This window comes from Fonticula alba (genome assembly GCF_000388065.1).
Source record: "Fonticula alba strain ATCC 38817 unplaced genomic scaffold supercont2.5, whole genome shotgun sequence".
In the NCBI taxonomy this organism is placed as follows: domain Eukaryota; order Rotosphaerida; family Fonticulaceae; genus Fonticula; species Fonticula alba.
The window spans coordinates 1,994,609-2,008,324 of NW_009242975.1; the positions used below are offsets into that span (position 1 = coordinate 1,994,609).

Here is a 13,716-nt window from a genome sequence, read left to right on the forward strand (position 1 = left end):
ACCCGGCCCACTGCCCCGAGGACCGGCGAACGCGCGTGCCCGCACGCGGCCGCCCACAAATGTGTGCGTGTGTGCGGATGTGTAAGCACACAGTGGCCCTTTTTCAGCTCGCTCCCAGCCGGAGGTGGCCCAACGGCGACCTCTTCAACCCTCGTCCACTGGCCCGCCCTGGACGATTGTCGCATCGCCCCTCCCCGCCCCTGCTGCACCCCCCCATCTGAGTCGAGTATGCCTCTTCGTGCCTCCCACTGCCTGCCGCCCGTGGCGTGCTTGCGCTTGCCGCGCGACATGCCCTTGCCATCCCCTCGCGTAGTCCTCTGACAGTCATCTCCCCTGCTTTGTGTGTGTGTGTGTGTGTCTGTGTGTGTGTGTGTGTGTGTGTGTGTGTGTGTGCGCGCGCGCACGCGTCCGTCCGTCCGTCCGTCCGTCCGTCCGCCCGCTCACTCCCAGTCTCCACTAGATCCTCTCGGCACCCCCCACCCCCACAGGCACCATGTTCCTTTCCAACCGGCCCACCCCTCCCCCGGCCTTCGCCCCCCAGCTGAACCTCTCCGGCATGACCTTCAGCCATGCTTCCCACTCGGCGGCCTTCTCTGCCAACTACTCCGTGCGCGCATGTCCGACCGCCTGATTGTTGCGCGACCGTCAGCGGCTCACCGTCACCGGCCTGGCGCCCGGCTCGGCCCACTTTGTCACTGACAACCGTACCCCCTCTCCCCCCGCTCCTCCCTGCGCAGAATACTTCGGACATGTCGGCCCCCGCCAAGGGCGGCAAGAGCCCCTTCGTGTCGATTCTGGCCGGTGCCATCTCCGGCGGTATCGAGATCTGCCTCACCTACCCCACCGAGTACGTCAAGACCCAGCTGCAGCTGGGCAACCGCTACTCCGGGCCGATGGACTGTGTCCGGAGCACCGTGCAGCAGTACGGCGTCGGTGGCCTCTATCGCGGTCTGTCCTCCCTGCTGGTGGGGTCCATCCCCAAGGCCGCGGTGCGGTTCCTCGGTTTCGAGGAGTTCAAGAAGCTCCTCATGGACGAGGACGGCCGCATGACCCCCGGGCGCAACTTCATGGCCGGTCTCGGTGCCGGTGTCACTGAGGCCCTGCTGGTTGTGTGCCCGATGGAGACCATCAAGGTCCGCCTGATCCACGACCAGACCCAGCCCAACCCCCAGTACCGCGGCCTGGCGCACGCCACCCGGTCCATCGTCGCGGCCGAGGGCCTGGCCGGCATTTACCGCGGCCTGGCCCCGACCATCGTCAAGCAGGGCTCCAACCAGGCCATCCGCTTCCTGGTGTACAACGAGATGAAGAAGCTCCTGTCCACCGGCGACCCGGATGCCGTGCAGCCGGTCCATGTGTCCATGATCTCCGGTGCCGTGGCCGGTGGTATGTCCGTGCTCGGTAACAACCCCATCGACGCGGTCAAGAGCCGCATGCAGGGCATCGGTGCCAAGGACCTGTACAAGAACTCCTGGGACTGCGCCAAGCACATTTACCGCGAGGCCGGTGTGCGTGGCTTCTACAAGGGCTGCACCCCGCGTATGGCCCGTGTCGTCGGTGATGTGGCCATCGTCATGACCCTCTACGAGCAGATTGCTGCCCAGCTGGAGAAGGTCTTCTAAGAGGCTCGCGCGCGTCCCTGCTTGCCCCCCCCCTCTCCCCCTCTGTGTGCACCTCCCCCCCCCCCACCATCCCCTCCCAGGACGAGGGTGGCGAGGGGGGAACGCCGGCGGCTCGAGCAGCATCTCCCCTCCGAGAGGCACATCCTCCTCCTCTCCTGGCCATGTGCCTATGCATTTGCGATTTGCTCTCCCCCCCCCTCTCTCTCTCTCTCTCTCTCTCTCCCGCCGCCCCGCGTTCCCCCCTGGCCCTCCGGCTGTGTGTGTGTGTGTGTGTGTGTGTGTGTGCGCGCCCGATGGCCCCCCCCCTTCCCTCTCCTCCCGACGGCGACGTTCTGGGGGGGATGATGCCGGTGGCGTGTGTGTGTGTTCCCCTAGACCCAGGGCACACCTTCCCCCCTGCCCCCCTCCCTCACGTCCGCTTCCGTTGCCTCTTTCCATGTGTCTGCTGTGCAGGCATGTATCCATGCGCACTTGCAGCGCGCACTCTCCACCCCCCCCCCCCACCTCTGTATACTTAGTGAAGGATCTTGCCTCCTCCCCCTCCCCCTCCGAGTGGGCCTCCACCCCTCTTCCCCCACCCCCCATGTATCCAATATGATAGAACGGGCAGACGGGATCCACTGGCTACAGTTGCAATAGCCTCCAGAGAGACCTTCCCCTTCTCCATCTCCCAGTCGCGTGCATTTGCCTCTTGCTCATTCGGATGTGTGCGGGTCTATTCTATGTGATTTTTTGTTGGGCCCCCTCCCGCGCCCCCCCCGCTCCCTGCGGAGGAGGGGAAGGGAGAGGAGAAGGCAGGCAGGGGAGGAGCGACCATGACTTACATAAGCGGAGGCTGGCGTCCGATCACTTCTTGCCACGCTTGCCATGGCCACCGCGATGGTGCCCGGTCGGGGCGGTGTGTGTCGCGGCGCCCGGCCCGTCGGTCACCGGCTCGGCCAGCAGCTTGCCCAGGGCCTCGACAAAGGCCTCCAGCTCGGACTCCTCCGGCGAGCCGGAGGCCTTCCAACGGACGCGGCCCTGCTGGTCGACGATGGCCAGATGGCCAGAGTAGATGTCTTCGAAGCCATTCGGCCGGCGGATCTCGGCGCTTGGGCCGATACGCAGAACGACATCCGACTGGCGGGCAGGGGTGTTGGATCATGTCAGCGGCACTGGACGCCGGACGGCGGACGGCCGGGCGATGTGGGTATGTGCGTGTGGGTATGCCACGGGGATGGGTTGGATCATGTCAGCGGCACTGGACGCCGGACGGCGGACGGCCGGGCGATGTGGGTATGTGCGTGTGGGTATGCCACGGGGATGGAAAACGCACATGGTCGTCAAAGACACCGGGCTGCATCAGCAAGTTCTTCATGATCGAGCCAAGGATCATACGGTAGACCGAGCGCTCGAGGTATTGGATCTGCGGAGGTGCGGGAGGGAAGGGGGAGAGGGGAACATGGCCACGTAGGACCCCATGTTGGTGGGTCAGCGGCCGCATGTGCGTGTGCGCGCGCGCGCGCGTGTGTGTGTGTGTGGGTGGGTGTAGGTAATTGCTGGCGAATGGCGGCGCAAAAGCGATGAGATCGGAAGAGCGTCGTGGGGGAGAGGGGAACATGGCCACGTAGGACCCCATGTTGGTGGGTCAGCGGCCGCATGTGCGTGTGCGCGCGCGCGCGCGTGTGTGTGTGTGTGGGTGGGTGTAGGTAATTGCTGGCGAATGGCGGCGCAAAAGCGATGCGGCGGGGCATAGAGGCTGGAGCCCGCCCGGGCAGCTCGACGAGGCACGTACATTCACAAGGCCAATGGTCGTCCCGAGCTGCGGGGCAAACATCATCTTCAAAACACGATAGTAGAGCTCCAGATGCTCCAGGGCATTGTTGCAGGTAGACACCATGACCACGGAGAAGCGGTGCTTGCGCAGCAGATGCTGCGACAGGGGCACGGCGTCGGGGGTCTTGCCGTCCCATGCGCGGGCCACCTCGGCGCCAGCGGCCTTGCGCGCGGCCTCGGCCGCCTGATCCACGGCCTCGGGGGTGGCATCCTCCGGCAAGGCCGCCAGTGCCTCGGTCACTCGAGCGGACAGCGAACGGGTGCCCGGTGGCACCGGCAGGGGGATGACCATCGGGTCGGCCAGGGTGATGGCCTGGGCCAGGGGAATGACATCGCCCGTGGCCAGGGCCGAATCCTTGGCGCCGCCAGTGATGACGCCTGTACGGATGTCAGCAAGTCAATGGGGACGGGCGCAGCTGGCGAATAGTCAAGGGGGCGCGCTGGCGAGGGGGAGAGAAAAATGTCGAAAGTGCCAATCTGGCAGGAAGTGAGGCAGGCATCACGCACGCATCATGTTCTTGTTCTGCCGACGAAGCTCGTACATGCTGCCTCACGCGGGAGAGAGGGGAAAGTTAGTCCGGCGGGCCCCTCACCAAGAGGCGGGTGTCGGTGCGCGATGTCCAGGCCCCAGGGCCAGACGCACCGCATGCGGTTGCCTTCCACGGCACGCGGCATGATCTTGGTGTTGTTTTCCTTCAGCCACTGGGTCACAGCAGCCACATTGGATTGGGGAGCCTCCTCGCCGGCTGCAATGGCTTGGCGCCGGCGCTCGCGTGCGGCCGCCGTCAACGGGAACTCCGGAATGGGTTCCGTGCTGACCGGCGGCGGGGTGGGCTTGGAGGGGATCCACAACTTGACAAAGTACGACAGCCGGTCGAACCACCGCCGCTGAGTGGGGCCCAGCTGCCCGATGGCCTGGTCCACCAGCGCCTGGCGCTGCTCGGGGGTCAGGTCCTCGTGCAGGTGGGGGAGGATCTCCTGCGGCCGGTCGGCGGCCGTATCGGAACCCTTGGTGGAGGTGCCCGCGATGGCGCTGGAGGCGCTGGAGGCGGTGGTCTCGTCCACAGCAGCAGCGGTTACAGCGGGAGCCGAGTCAGCAGTGCCGGCGGCGGAGACCTGATCCGGGGACTTGGGGCCCGGCGTGGCGCCAGGAACGGGGGTCCCAGCCGGGGCAGAGGCGAAGAGCCGCACAAAGGCCGGTGAGGTGGCCGGAAGCCGGCCAACGCAGCCGGCGCGCAACCGCAAGTGCGTGAGCATCGCCAGGGAGGGGTGAGCGCTTGGGTCGAAAGGGAGAGAGAGGGGGGGGGGGGAGGGGTGGGATGACGGCGCGGGGTGGAAATGTACCCTTACGGTGGTGGCCGGATCGCGCAATTTGAACGTGGGTAGGAGGCTCTCTCCTCCATGAGGGGCATGGGATGCGAGGGGGAGAGCATTGGTGGGGCCGTGGGCCAGGCCAGGTGCCACCGCAAGAGCTTGTCACAAATCATCGAGAGAGCACAAGGGTTGACAAATCAGAGTCTTGGCGGTTTCGGTTAACCCGAGTTACGGGCCCCGGGGTGTGTGGTAAACTATTCCCCGCGGCGGGGCGGCTCCCAGGGTGTTTCAGCGGGGGGGGCAGCAGGGCACAGGACTTTGATGGCGGAGGGACGCGAGGGGGCACGCACGCGTTCCGACGAGGGGCACCACCTTGCGACACCGGTGCTTGCCGGAGGCGTGTGTGTGTGTGTGTGTAAACAATATCAAATTTTTTTGTGTGTCGTAGCCTATGTCTGGGATTGATCCATGCACGTCCCGGCGATGCAGGTGGTGGTGGTGGCAGGGTGAAAGGGGAGACTTCGCAGACGGGGATGGCCCCTCTTGTGGCGAATGTCCACCCGTCTTCAGCACCCACAAGTGGAAAGCTACTGTGTGTCCATGATACGCATCTAGGGAGCGATGTGTGGGGCCGGGGAGGGCCACGGCGCATCGAGCAGAATAGAATAAAATAAAGGGCGAATTTGCAATCTCGGCCACCTCTCCCCGCCCGCCTGTACCCGATATGCCCCCCGAGGGAATATCGAATCAACTCTCGCATCTCAGTGTATTTTTTTTGGCACATGGCAGGCTCTAGTATGTCTGCGCCGCAGGGGTATGGATGGATGAATGTGGCTCCGCTTCCCTCGACACAGAGTCACCAGGATGGTTGACTGTCACTGCGGCCCGGGGGAAGCAGAGAGGGAGAGAGAGAAGCACGGGACAACGGCCGGCTCGTCGCGCCGGCCGAGAGTCGCCCCGTTCTTCCTCCTGCCCAAGGGGGAAGGCAGATCGGGTCATCCATGGCACACGGTCATCGGCGAGGGAGAGAAAAAAGGGGCACAATCCTCCCCCATCCTTGACAAGGTGGCGGGAGTGCGTTGCCCGCCACTACTCTGCTGGACATATTTCGGGCGAGGCAGGCGCATGTACAACTGTGGCCACCGGTACGGGACCAGATGCGAGGAGGGTAGAAGGAGAAAGGGGAAAACAAAGAAAAAGGAGGCACGCTTGGGTGCACATGCGTCGGTGTGCCGGGGGGATATGACGGGGCGTCGTAATCATCTCCGCTACATATGCTCAGCAGCATGCCGGGCAAGTGCAATGATTCCCAAGCTGGACGCGGCGGCGATGGGTCTTTCGCCAACACAAGCACGGCGCATGCCCCGCCCCCCACGTGTAGAGGAGAAGGCAGCGCACGCACACGCGCACACGCGCACACGCGCACACAGACATGCAGGCACATGCATGTGCGCACATGCGCGCCTGGAAGGGCCGAGTCCACGCATGGTTGTCCTCCGCACGGGCGAGAGTTTGCGTGTGCTCGCACATGCGCCAGCACACACAGGAGCACACCCAGGCGGGTCTCAGGCCACGGGTACCAGAAAAGATGATGTCCTGCCCAGCGAGGCAGAGGGAGTGATTTACAAAAGGCAGATATGTATGCACACGCACACACGCGCACACACGCGCACACACAGACAAAGACACGGTGGAGGGCGCGTCAAGAGCGTGTTGCGACGGGAACGCGGGCGCAGATGCGGGCAAGTCGGCGGCCGCACTAGCCAGAACGCTCGAACTCCGCCATCAGATAATCAATCTCCTCCTTCTGGTATGCGACGGCCGGCGAGGAGCCGAGGTTGGTGTCCGTGCTGGCGGACTTGAGCGATTCGTCCAGGAGCTGCGCCACGGTCGAGCTGGAAATGGCGGTCGGAGAGGAGTTGCTCATGCGCTGAGTCCTCGAGCGAGTCTTCACCTGGATGGGGACCAGACTGTCGAGGTTGCCACTGACCAGGAGCCCCTGGTGGCTGTAGTGCTCGATCAAATAGCGCCAAATGTGGTTCTGCCATGCGAACAGGGGAGGAAAAGAAGGAGGGAGAAGGGGGAAGGAGAAAGTCAGTGGCCGTGCCTCGCCCGCGGAAATGCCCCTCGCCCCTCCCAGCAGGCGGGGAAATGGGTATACACATATGTGCATGCCCCCCCCCCCCCCCCTAGATGGCATGTTGACCGTTGTCAGATGTGCGCACCCGACGCAAGAGGTTGGTGTTGCAAATGATGATGAGACCACAGCGGGCGCGGGTGATGGACACATTCAACCGGCGGGTGTCGGCCAGGAAACCCACGGTCCGTGTGCGCGTGGTCGACAGGATGATGTACTCCCGTTCGGACCCTTGGAAAGAGTCGACACTGGCCACATCCACCTTGTTGTACACCTCCTCCGGGAAGGCACCAAAGGTGGCCAGCACATAGCGAATGTGCCGGCACTGGCCGTCGTACGGGGAAATGACACCGATCTGCTCCGGCAGGATCCCCTGGTCCAGGAGCCGGTTCAGCACCAGCAACACCTGGCGCGCCTCCGAGTCATTGATGTACGACTGGCCCGAGGGGGACAGATCCTCGGTGCCATTGTCCGAGTACATCATCATCGGCTTGTCCGGATTCGGCCAGGGGAACTTGACATCCGGGCGATTGCGCTGGAGTTCATTGACTCCGTTCGATAGGGACCCCTCATAGAAGCTGGCCGAAGGGAAGTCCGACAGGCAGGGATGCATGCGGTATTGGGTGTTCAATCGCAGGGGCTTGCTGCCATGCAGCACCAGCCGCTCGAAGAGCGACCGATTCAGCCCGGCATTCATGGTCCTGGTGCTCATGACCACCGGGCCCAGCTGGCAATGATCACCCACCAGGATGACCATCATCGGATTGTGCATCAAAGCCACCAGGATTTCGGGATCCGTGGACTGGGTGGCCTCGTCGACGATCAGCACATCGAACTGCCGGTCGATGTTGGCAGACGAGGAGAGGGTCGCCGCCACGATTTTGGCTTCATTAACCAGGCGATGGCGCATTCGGACGATGAATTCCCGATCGGCATTGTTGTTACGCTCATCGGTCAGGTGCGAGTTGTTGCGTCGCTGCATGATAATCTCCCTGGCCCGGGGGGACCGCTTCATGGCCTTCTCCAGGAAGGTCAGATGCTTGTTGGGGGACGTGATGAACTCGCGCGACTCGCTTTCCATCCACAGGACGTCCAGCCCGGTGGCGGCCACCTGGCCACAAATGTTGGACACCGCCACGTTGGACGGGGCCGACAGGAGAATGCTCAGCCCTTGGGACTTGAGGAAGTACACCAAATTGGCGATGGTGGTGGTTTTACCGGTACCCGGGGGTCCTTGAATCAGGCTGAAAGGCTGAGACACGGTACTCATCATGACCTGGCGCTGGGAGTGATTGGGCTTGTTGATGTTCGGGGCGCAGAAGTCCGCCGGCATGTTGAAGGGCCGGAAGCCGACCGGGAGCTCCCCGTCGACATCGATCCCCAGCAGGCACTTGACAATGACAGGGTCAATGGCCTTGGTGCTGGGGAATGCCTTGAGAGCCTTGAGAATACGCAGGAAGTGGATGGGATTCTCACTGAGTTTCACGGTGAAGCCGGATTCCCTCTTGAAGAGGGGCCGATGTTCGGGGGTCACCATCTGCAGAGACAGCTTGATCTTCTGGTCAAGATCTGCAGCGTGGAGGCGTGTGTGTGTGTGTGTGTGAGATAAGAAAAGAGAGGCAATAAGAAGGAGTGTGAGCGTGTGACTGTGTGCAGGTGGATGTACGCAAGCACACCCACACACCCACCCACGCACATGCACACGGAAAAAAGCATGAGCGAGCGGCAAGCTGCCGATGAAGAGGAGGAGGAGGAGGAGGAGGGCACGAGAGACACGGCACAAGCGGTACGCACGGTGGGAAATGTGAATGATCGTGGCCGAAAGGACAAGATCACCACAATCCGGATGGGAGATGGAAAGGAAACAGCCACTCGAAACGCGGAGGTCTGCGCACAAGGGAGAGGAAGCCACATGTTCGAGTTAGAGCGGGCCGACGGACAGGCGGGACAGGGGGTGTACATGGCGGCATTGTGGCCACAGCCCCCCAGGGGTCATGGGTACGTACGACTGGCCGAGGTAAGGAAGATGTAGCTGTCTCCCTCGGGTTGGAGCGTAGCCGAGACATTGGTCTCGAACTCGGTGGCCGACAGCATGACCGAGTGGGCCTGCTCCAATTCGACTAATGGGACAAAAATGTCCCGGTAGTGCTCGGCCGACTCGAAACTGCGGGAGCCACCAGGGTCGCGAAGGCGGGCCGGGAAGGACGAGGAGAAGACAGGGCGGAGGTGAGGAGGCAGCCGGCGTGTCGATCAGGGGGAGGGGGGGGGGGGGGGGGAGGACTTCATGGCGAGGGGGGCACCTGGACGCACACTTCAGGCACTGGGGCGAGCTTTTCGTCGGAATTGAGCGAGTTGACCAGAGCAATCGACTGGCTCGAAAGGTGATCCGTGTTGAAGGAGTTGTTCAGCTGGTTCACCTGCGCCAACTTCGGCAGGGTGAGCTCCGGGCGTTCCTGCACATGCAGCGACATGTGGGAGGTCAGTTGGGGAGCTGGGCAGGTTATGGAGAGACGCATGAGGGGCACCAGGAGGGGGCTGGGAGAGGGGGGAGGGGGGCAAACGCACCGAAGGCTTGGGGCTGTTGATGAGCCACGAGCGAAAGATCGAGTCGTGCACAACCGGCTCCCAGCTGGTGCGGTCGAAGTTCTGATCCACCTTGTTTTGGCACCGGTATCGGCACAGGAGCTTCATGGAGGTGTGATCGGTGGACAGGACGTAGCCTATGAGGAAGGCATTGGAGGCGCCACAGTCATAGCACTCGATCAGACAATCGCCGAGGCTATTTTCCGGGTGCAGACGGACGGTCTTGTGCTGCACGGGATTGCGCATGCATGTTAGTCGGGCGAGGCGGAGAGGAGAGAAAGAGAGAGAGAGAGGGGAAAAAAAAGAAGAGAGGGCACAATCCAGGTGTCATGGCACCGCCCCGAGGGGGAAACGCACGCGCGACAGGACCATGTGTGAAATGATGTGGCTCGGGTGGTTGGTTGAGAGGCGCATGTTGCAGAACCAGCGCGAGCAGTCCTCGCACTTGGCCATGCACATGGGATCGTGGTTTTCACAGAATGAGCAAGCCCAAGCAGGCAGTTGTTTGGCCTCGTCCGGGGTGTCCTCTATCGTCTCGATGGAGTGGTCGTAGTCGGCCAGCGACATCTCGTCGAAGTCGGCCGACAGGTAGTCGATGGCGGCATTGGTCATGGTTAGGGGAGCCAGGAGCGCGACCTTTCCCGGGAGGGGCCAGGGAATACAGAGCGGGAGGCAGGGAGGAGGAGGGGGGGGGGCGTGGGCAGGGCGATCGACTTCGAGGGGGCGCTGCCGGCAGGGGAGGGATGGAGGGAGGGGGGGAGGGGAAGGAAAAGGGGGGAGGGGGAGAGGTGGGGAGGGGGTGGATGCTATTCGCCGGGATCTGTGTCGCGCTCGCGAGACTGTCTGATAAATGCGGAATAGCGTCGGTGTTTGTTGCCCGGGGCGAACCACCGGGGCGGGGGGACCGGGGCGGCCTGCTGGCGAGCAAAATTACCACAAGGGCTGGAGTGGGGATGCGTCACGGGCGTCCCGCCACGCCTTCGACCACCCGCAACGGTCAAGCGTGGTGCTGGCCGGACACGGACACGCGCGCTTGCCGGTGCGCGCGCGCGCGCGCGCGCGCATGAGGGGGCAGCGAGCAGCAGCCAGTGCACATTCCCCGGTGATCTTGTCCACGCTGGCAGGCCCGATGGCTGGGTCTGACTGCCAACCGTCGCCCCGACCAACCAACCGGCGCGGGATCCCAGTCGTTCCTGGTGCGCGCCCGTCCTCCCAAGCTCCGTCCGTCATCGTGAGTCCCTCTTGCCGCCTGGGTTCCTTTTGCTGGAGAGCGGGAGGGGGCGGGCAAAAGTGCGCCCCGCGCTGCTGCATGCTCTCTCTCTCTCTCTCTCTCCGCCTCTCGCCCTATGTCTCTCAAGAATAAATAAAAAAGCTGCAATGCTGGGGGAAAGCAGGGGGGGGGGGGGGGGAGGGCGACCCGGCGCATGCGCACGTATGCTATACCCACGCGTGTATGGTGGTCCGCCTGTGTGCCCGGCCGCCCCCCGCACGACCCCTCGCTGAGCAGCCAGTCCCGAAAAGCAAAAGGAGGACCCCCCACCCTGGCGTGGCTGCGGGCGCGGTTCTTGGGCCCACATTCGCGCGCCGCCCTGGCGCGTACTACGCCCGCACCTCCGGCCTTTCGGTTAATATACCCCCCCCCAAGTATCGTTCCGCCCCCTGCGCCGGCACACGACCGAAGTCTTCTGCGTTCGTGCTCCTCCTTCCGGGAGGTTGCCGGTCCCATGCCGTGGCGTAGGATGGCATCCGTGGAAGAGATGCCAACGGAGTTGCCTCTCCAGCCGGAAGGCCCTGCCTCGTCACGGCTGGCACTAGGACACCTAGCCTGCACGAGGTATCGCCCGCACAAGGTGTTGCCTGCCCTATCTCCTCTCTCTCTCTCTCTCTCTCTCTCTCTCTCTCTCTCTCTCTCTCTCTCTCCCCCCCCCCCATTGTATGTCTGTCTTTTTCCTTCTTTCTATCAACCTGCCTCCCTCGCCCGCTTCCTCTCATTCCTCCTACCCTGTGACGGATGCCTGTTCTGGCCTGCGGCCACTTCCCGGCCCGTCGGCAGGAGCATGCACGTGCGCTCAGCTCCAGCCATGGCAAAGGGGCCCGGGTGAAGGCACACAGCATGCCCTGGGGGTGTGTAAGTACTGGCCCCGCAATGCGGCCTTTCATCAGACCCAGACACACGTTTGGGGAATCTCGTTTGGTGTATTAGACAGCGCGCGTGTGTCCTTTCATCGGGGCAGGTGGGCCACACGCGCACGGGCATACACGCACGCACGCACATACACACACATACACACACGGCCACATGGTGAAACATACACACGTGTCCGGGATGCTTTCGGTGGGCGGCAAAGAGAGGCACGTTGGCCGGCATGGGGCTCTCGGTTTGTCTTCCCCCCTCCCCGCTTGTGTCGTCAGAACGGCAGCACACTGTGAAGCACAGGCAGGTCGCCGGGACTTAGCCCTGGGACACGCGGCGGAAAATGTCGTTGATGATGACAACCGAGCCGCCCTGCTGAGCGAGCTGGAAGGTCTCCGAGAAAAGGTGAGGCTTGTCGACCTCGCCGTCGATCTGCCGTGGGCATGCGGGACAGCAGTGAGTGGGAGAGAAGGGGGGGGGAGAAAATGACAACCGGGAGGGGGAGGAGCACGCACGGCGAACTGGCCGGTGACGAAGATAATGTGGGTACCCTCGACGGGGCCGGGCTGGGCGTCGACGGTGAAGATCTTGTGAATGATTTGAGAGAAGCCCATGCTCTGTGTGTGTGTGTATGCCGGCACGGGATGGAGGGAGGGACATGGGAGGGGTGAGGATAATTGTCAGCTGCCATACAAAACATGGGCGGCCACCAGGATGGGACGGATGGGAGGCGTACGCGGAAGCGGTTCATGATGTCGACCGGGCCGATGACGCAGTTGCCCTCGAAAGAGAAGAAGGCATTGTCGGCCTGGGGGAGAGGTGTGGGTTAGAGGCGGTCGCGAACCAAAGGGGCAGGATGCGCGCGTGCGGCCGCGCCAATGGGAGAGGCACACGCACATAGAGGCTGCCCAGGTTCTCGATGTTGTGGTCAAAAGTGGAGTAATAGTGCTGAGCAAAGGCGGCGCCGAGCTGGCTCGAGTGGGTCTGACGGTCCATGGTTCCTGGGTGGGTGGCGAGATGCAGTGCTATGTGCAGAGAGAAAGAGAGAGAGGCGGGCGGGGACAGGTCAGCGCACTTGCGCGGAGGGGATGGAGTGGGATGGGTGGGATGGGTGGGATGGGAGGAGGGGGCAGACACAAAGGAGCGTGGCAAAGAATGGGGGGGGGGGGGGGAGGAAGTACAGAAACAATCGACGAGGTTTGGTCACTGGAGGGAGAGGGAGGGTACCCCCCTCTCTGGCCCGATGGATGGTCGGTACAGGTGCTCTTCATCGTCTGCCTGGGAGAGACCTACCCTCCCCTGGGCCTCGCTTGGGCGGCCCCCCTGAGGAGGCGGCCCGATCTCGCGCGTCGCTCGGGTGTGTCCGGGGGGGGGGGGGGGGGGGGGCGACAAGAAGGCGTGTCTTGTTGGCCCACCGGCGGCGGCCCTTCAGGCAGGTTGCCGCGGGCGGTGTTGTCTTGCGCGGCGGCCCCTTGTTCGGCCGCCGCCGCGGGGAGGGGGGCGGACATGGGAGGTGCACACTTTGTCGAAAAAAAAGCAAAAGAAAAAAGAGGCCCGTAGCAGGGGCCAAGGGGGGGGGGGCGTTTGGTGGGGACATCCCCGGGAACACGTTATGTCCACGTGCTCGACGAAGACCAATATGGAATACCATTCCCGACACTGCGTTGGATGCTGCCACCCGCCTCGCCGTTGTGTGTCCGGTGTTTTATTCCTCTCCGGCGCGGGCGCGGGCGCGTGCGCGCGGGTGCTCTTTGTCCATCTTCTCGCCAGTTCCGTGAGCCCTGTTTGTCTCGCCCCTGCTGCTTGGGGGGGGGGGGGGGGGGGGCATACAGCGGCGGCGGGAGTTAGGTGTCCGTGGCCCTTCGAGTCTGTTCTCGGGCCCGAGGGTGCTGCCGTGGACAGAGGGGAAGGGGGCGAGAAACACATGGGCGTTTGTTGCCTGTTCACCCGGGGCCGGGGCCGGGCGGGAGGGCATGGGGGCGCGCATGCCGTGAAGTGGGCGCGAGGCGGGTCCCCGCCTCTGGTACGTTCGATTGCATGTCCACATGCGCGTTCCTCTTCTCTAATCCGGGCTGGATGTGACGAGAGGGCGAGGCGCGACCCCCCCCCCC

The 13,716-nt window shown here is 63.7% G+C and overlaps 4 protein-coding genes across 4 annotated transcripts; 1 reads left to right on the forward strand and 3 right to left on the reverse strand.

Annotated features, from left to right (window-relative positions):
- The first annotated feature begins 109 nt into the window (after window positions 1–109).
- Window positions 110–1,702, forward strand: H696_03600 (solute carrier family 25, member 46). Its single transcript, XM_009497472.1, has 3 exons — window positions 110–226; window positions 451–607; window positions 738–1,702. Exons 2-3 carry the CDS (start codon window positions 494–496, stop codon window positions 1,620–1,622), a joined length of 999 nt encoding a protein of 332 aa, XP_009495747.1. The 5' UTR covers window positions 110–226; window positions 451–493; the 3' UTR covers window positions 1,623–1,702.
- A 626-nt stretch (window positions 1,703–2,328) lies between these two features.
- H696_03601 (hypothetical protein) lies at window positions 2,329–4,750 on the reverse strand. Its single transcript, XM_009497473.1, has 5 exons — window positions 4,081–4,750; window positions 3,945–3,982; window positions 3,397–3,815; window positions 2,938–3,027; window positions 2,329–2,741 (listed from the first exon to the last, which is right to left on the reverse strand). Exons 1-5 carry the CDS (start codon window positions 4,692–4,694, stop codon window positions 2,469–2,471), a joined length of 1,434 nt encoding a protein of 477 aa, XP_009495748.1. The 5' UTR covers window positions 4,695–4,750; the 3' UTR covers window positions 2,329–2,468.
- A 1,404-nt stretch (window positions 4,751–6,154) lies between these two features.
- On the reverse strand, window positions 6,155–10,176 carry H696_03602 (hypothetical protein). The gene is made up of 7 exons (XM_009497474.1): window positions 9,829–10,176; window positions 9,454–9,699; window positions 9,199–9,341; window positions 8,895–9,052; window positions 8,683–8,775; window positions 6,977–8,457; window positions 6,155–6,792 (listed from the first exon to the last, which is right to left on the reverse strand). The coding sequence occupies exons 1-7, from the start codon at window positions 10,081–10,083 to the stop codon at window positions 6,511–6,513; spliced, it is 2,658 nt and encodes an 885-aa protein (XP_009495749.1). The 5' UTR covers window positions 10,084–10,176; the 3' UTR covers window positions 6,155–6,510.
- A 1,471-nt stretch (window positions 10,177–11,647) lies between these two features.
- On the reverse strand, window positions 11,648–12,970 carry H696_03603 (hypothetical protein). The gene is made up of 5 exons (XM_009497475.1): window positions 12,787–12,970; window positions 12,503–12,630; window positions 12,342–12,413; window positions 12,121–12,222; window positions 11,648–12,037 (listed from the first exon to the last, which is right to left on the reverse strand). Exons 2-5 carry the CDS (start codon window positions 12,599–12,601, stop codon window positions 11,924–11,926), a joined length of 387 nt encoding a protein of 128 aa, XP_009495750.1. The 5' UTR covers window positions 12,602–12,630; window positions 12,787–12,970; the 3' UTR covers window positions 11,648–11,923.
- Between the last annotated feature and the right edge of the window lie 746 nt (window positions 12,971–13,716).

Excerpts from the sequence above, each read along its gene's own strand:
- H696_03601 (XM_009497473.1), bottom strand. The coding sequence starts at position 4,694 with ATGCTCACGCACTTGCGGTTGCGCGCCGGCTGCGTTGGCCGGCTTCCG. Across the intron at positions 3,983-4,080 it reads GTGGAAGGCAACCGCATGCG|CATGTACGAGCTTCGTCGGC; the intron begins GTGCGTCTGGCC and ends CGCGTGAGGCAG. Across the intron at positions 2,742-2,937 it reads CCGGTGTCTTTGACGACCAT|TCGGATGTCGTTCTGCGTAT; the intron begins GTGCGTTTTCCA and ends CCTGCCCGCCAG.
- H696_03603 (XM_009497475.1), bottom strand. The coding sequence starts at position 12,601 with ATGGACCGTCAGACCCACTCGAGCCAGCTCGGCGCCGCCTTTGCTCAG. Across the intron at positions 12,414-12,502 it reads AGAACCTGGGCAGCCTCTAT|GCCGACAATGCCTTCTTCTC; the intron begins GTGCGTGTGCCT and ends CCTCTCCCCCAG. Across the intron at positions 12,223-12,341 it reads ACATCATGAACCGCTTCCGC|AGCATGGGCTTCTCTCAAAT; the intron begins GTACGCCTCCCA and ends ACACACACACAG.
- H696_03602 (XM_009497474.1), bottom strand. The coding sequence starts at position 10,083 with ATGACCAATGCCGCCATCGACTACCTGTCGGCCGACTTCGACGAGATG. Across the intron at positions 9,053-9,198 it reads CTCGCCCCAGTGCCTGAAGT|TTTCGAGTCGGCCGAGCACT; the intron begins GTGCGTCCAGGT and ends TGGCTCCCGCAG. Across the intron at positions 8,458-8,682 it reads GATCATTCACATTTCCCACC|ATCTTGACCAGAAGATCAAG; the intron begins GTGCGTACCGCT and ends TCCACGCTGCAG.
- H696_03600 (XM_009497472.1), top strand. The coding sequence starts at position 494 with ATGTTCCTTTCCAACCGGCCCACCCCTCCCCCGGCCTTCGCCCCCCAG. Across the intron at positions 608-737 it reads CCTTCTCTGCCAACTACTCC|AATACTTCGGACATGTCGGC; the intron begins GTGCGCGCATGT and ends CTCCCTGCGCAG.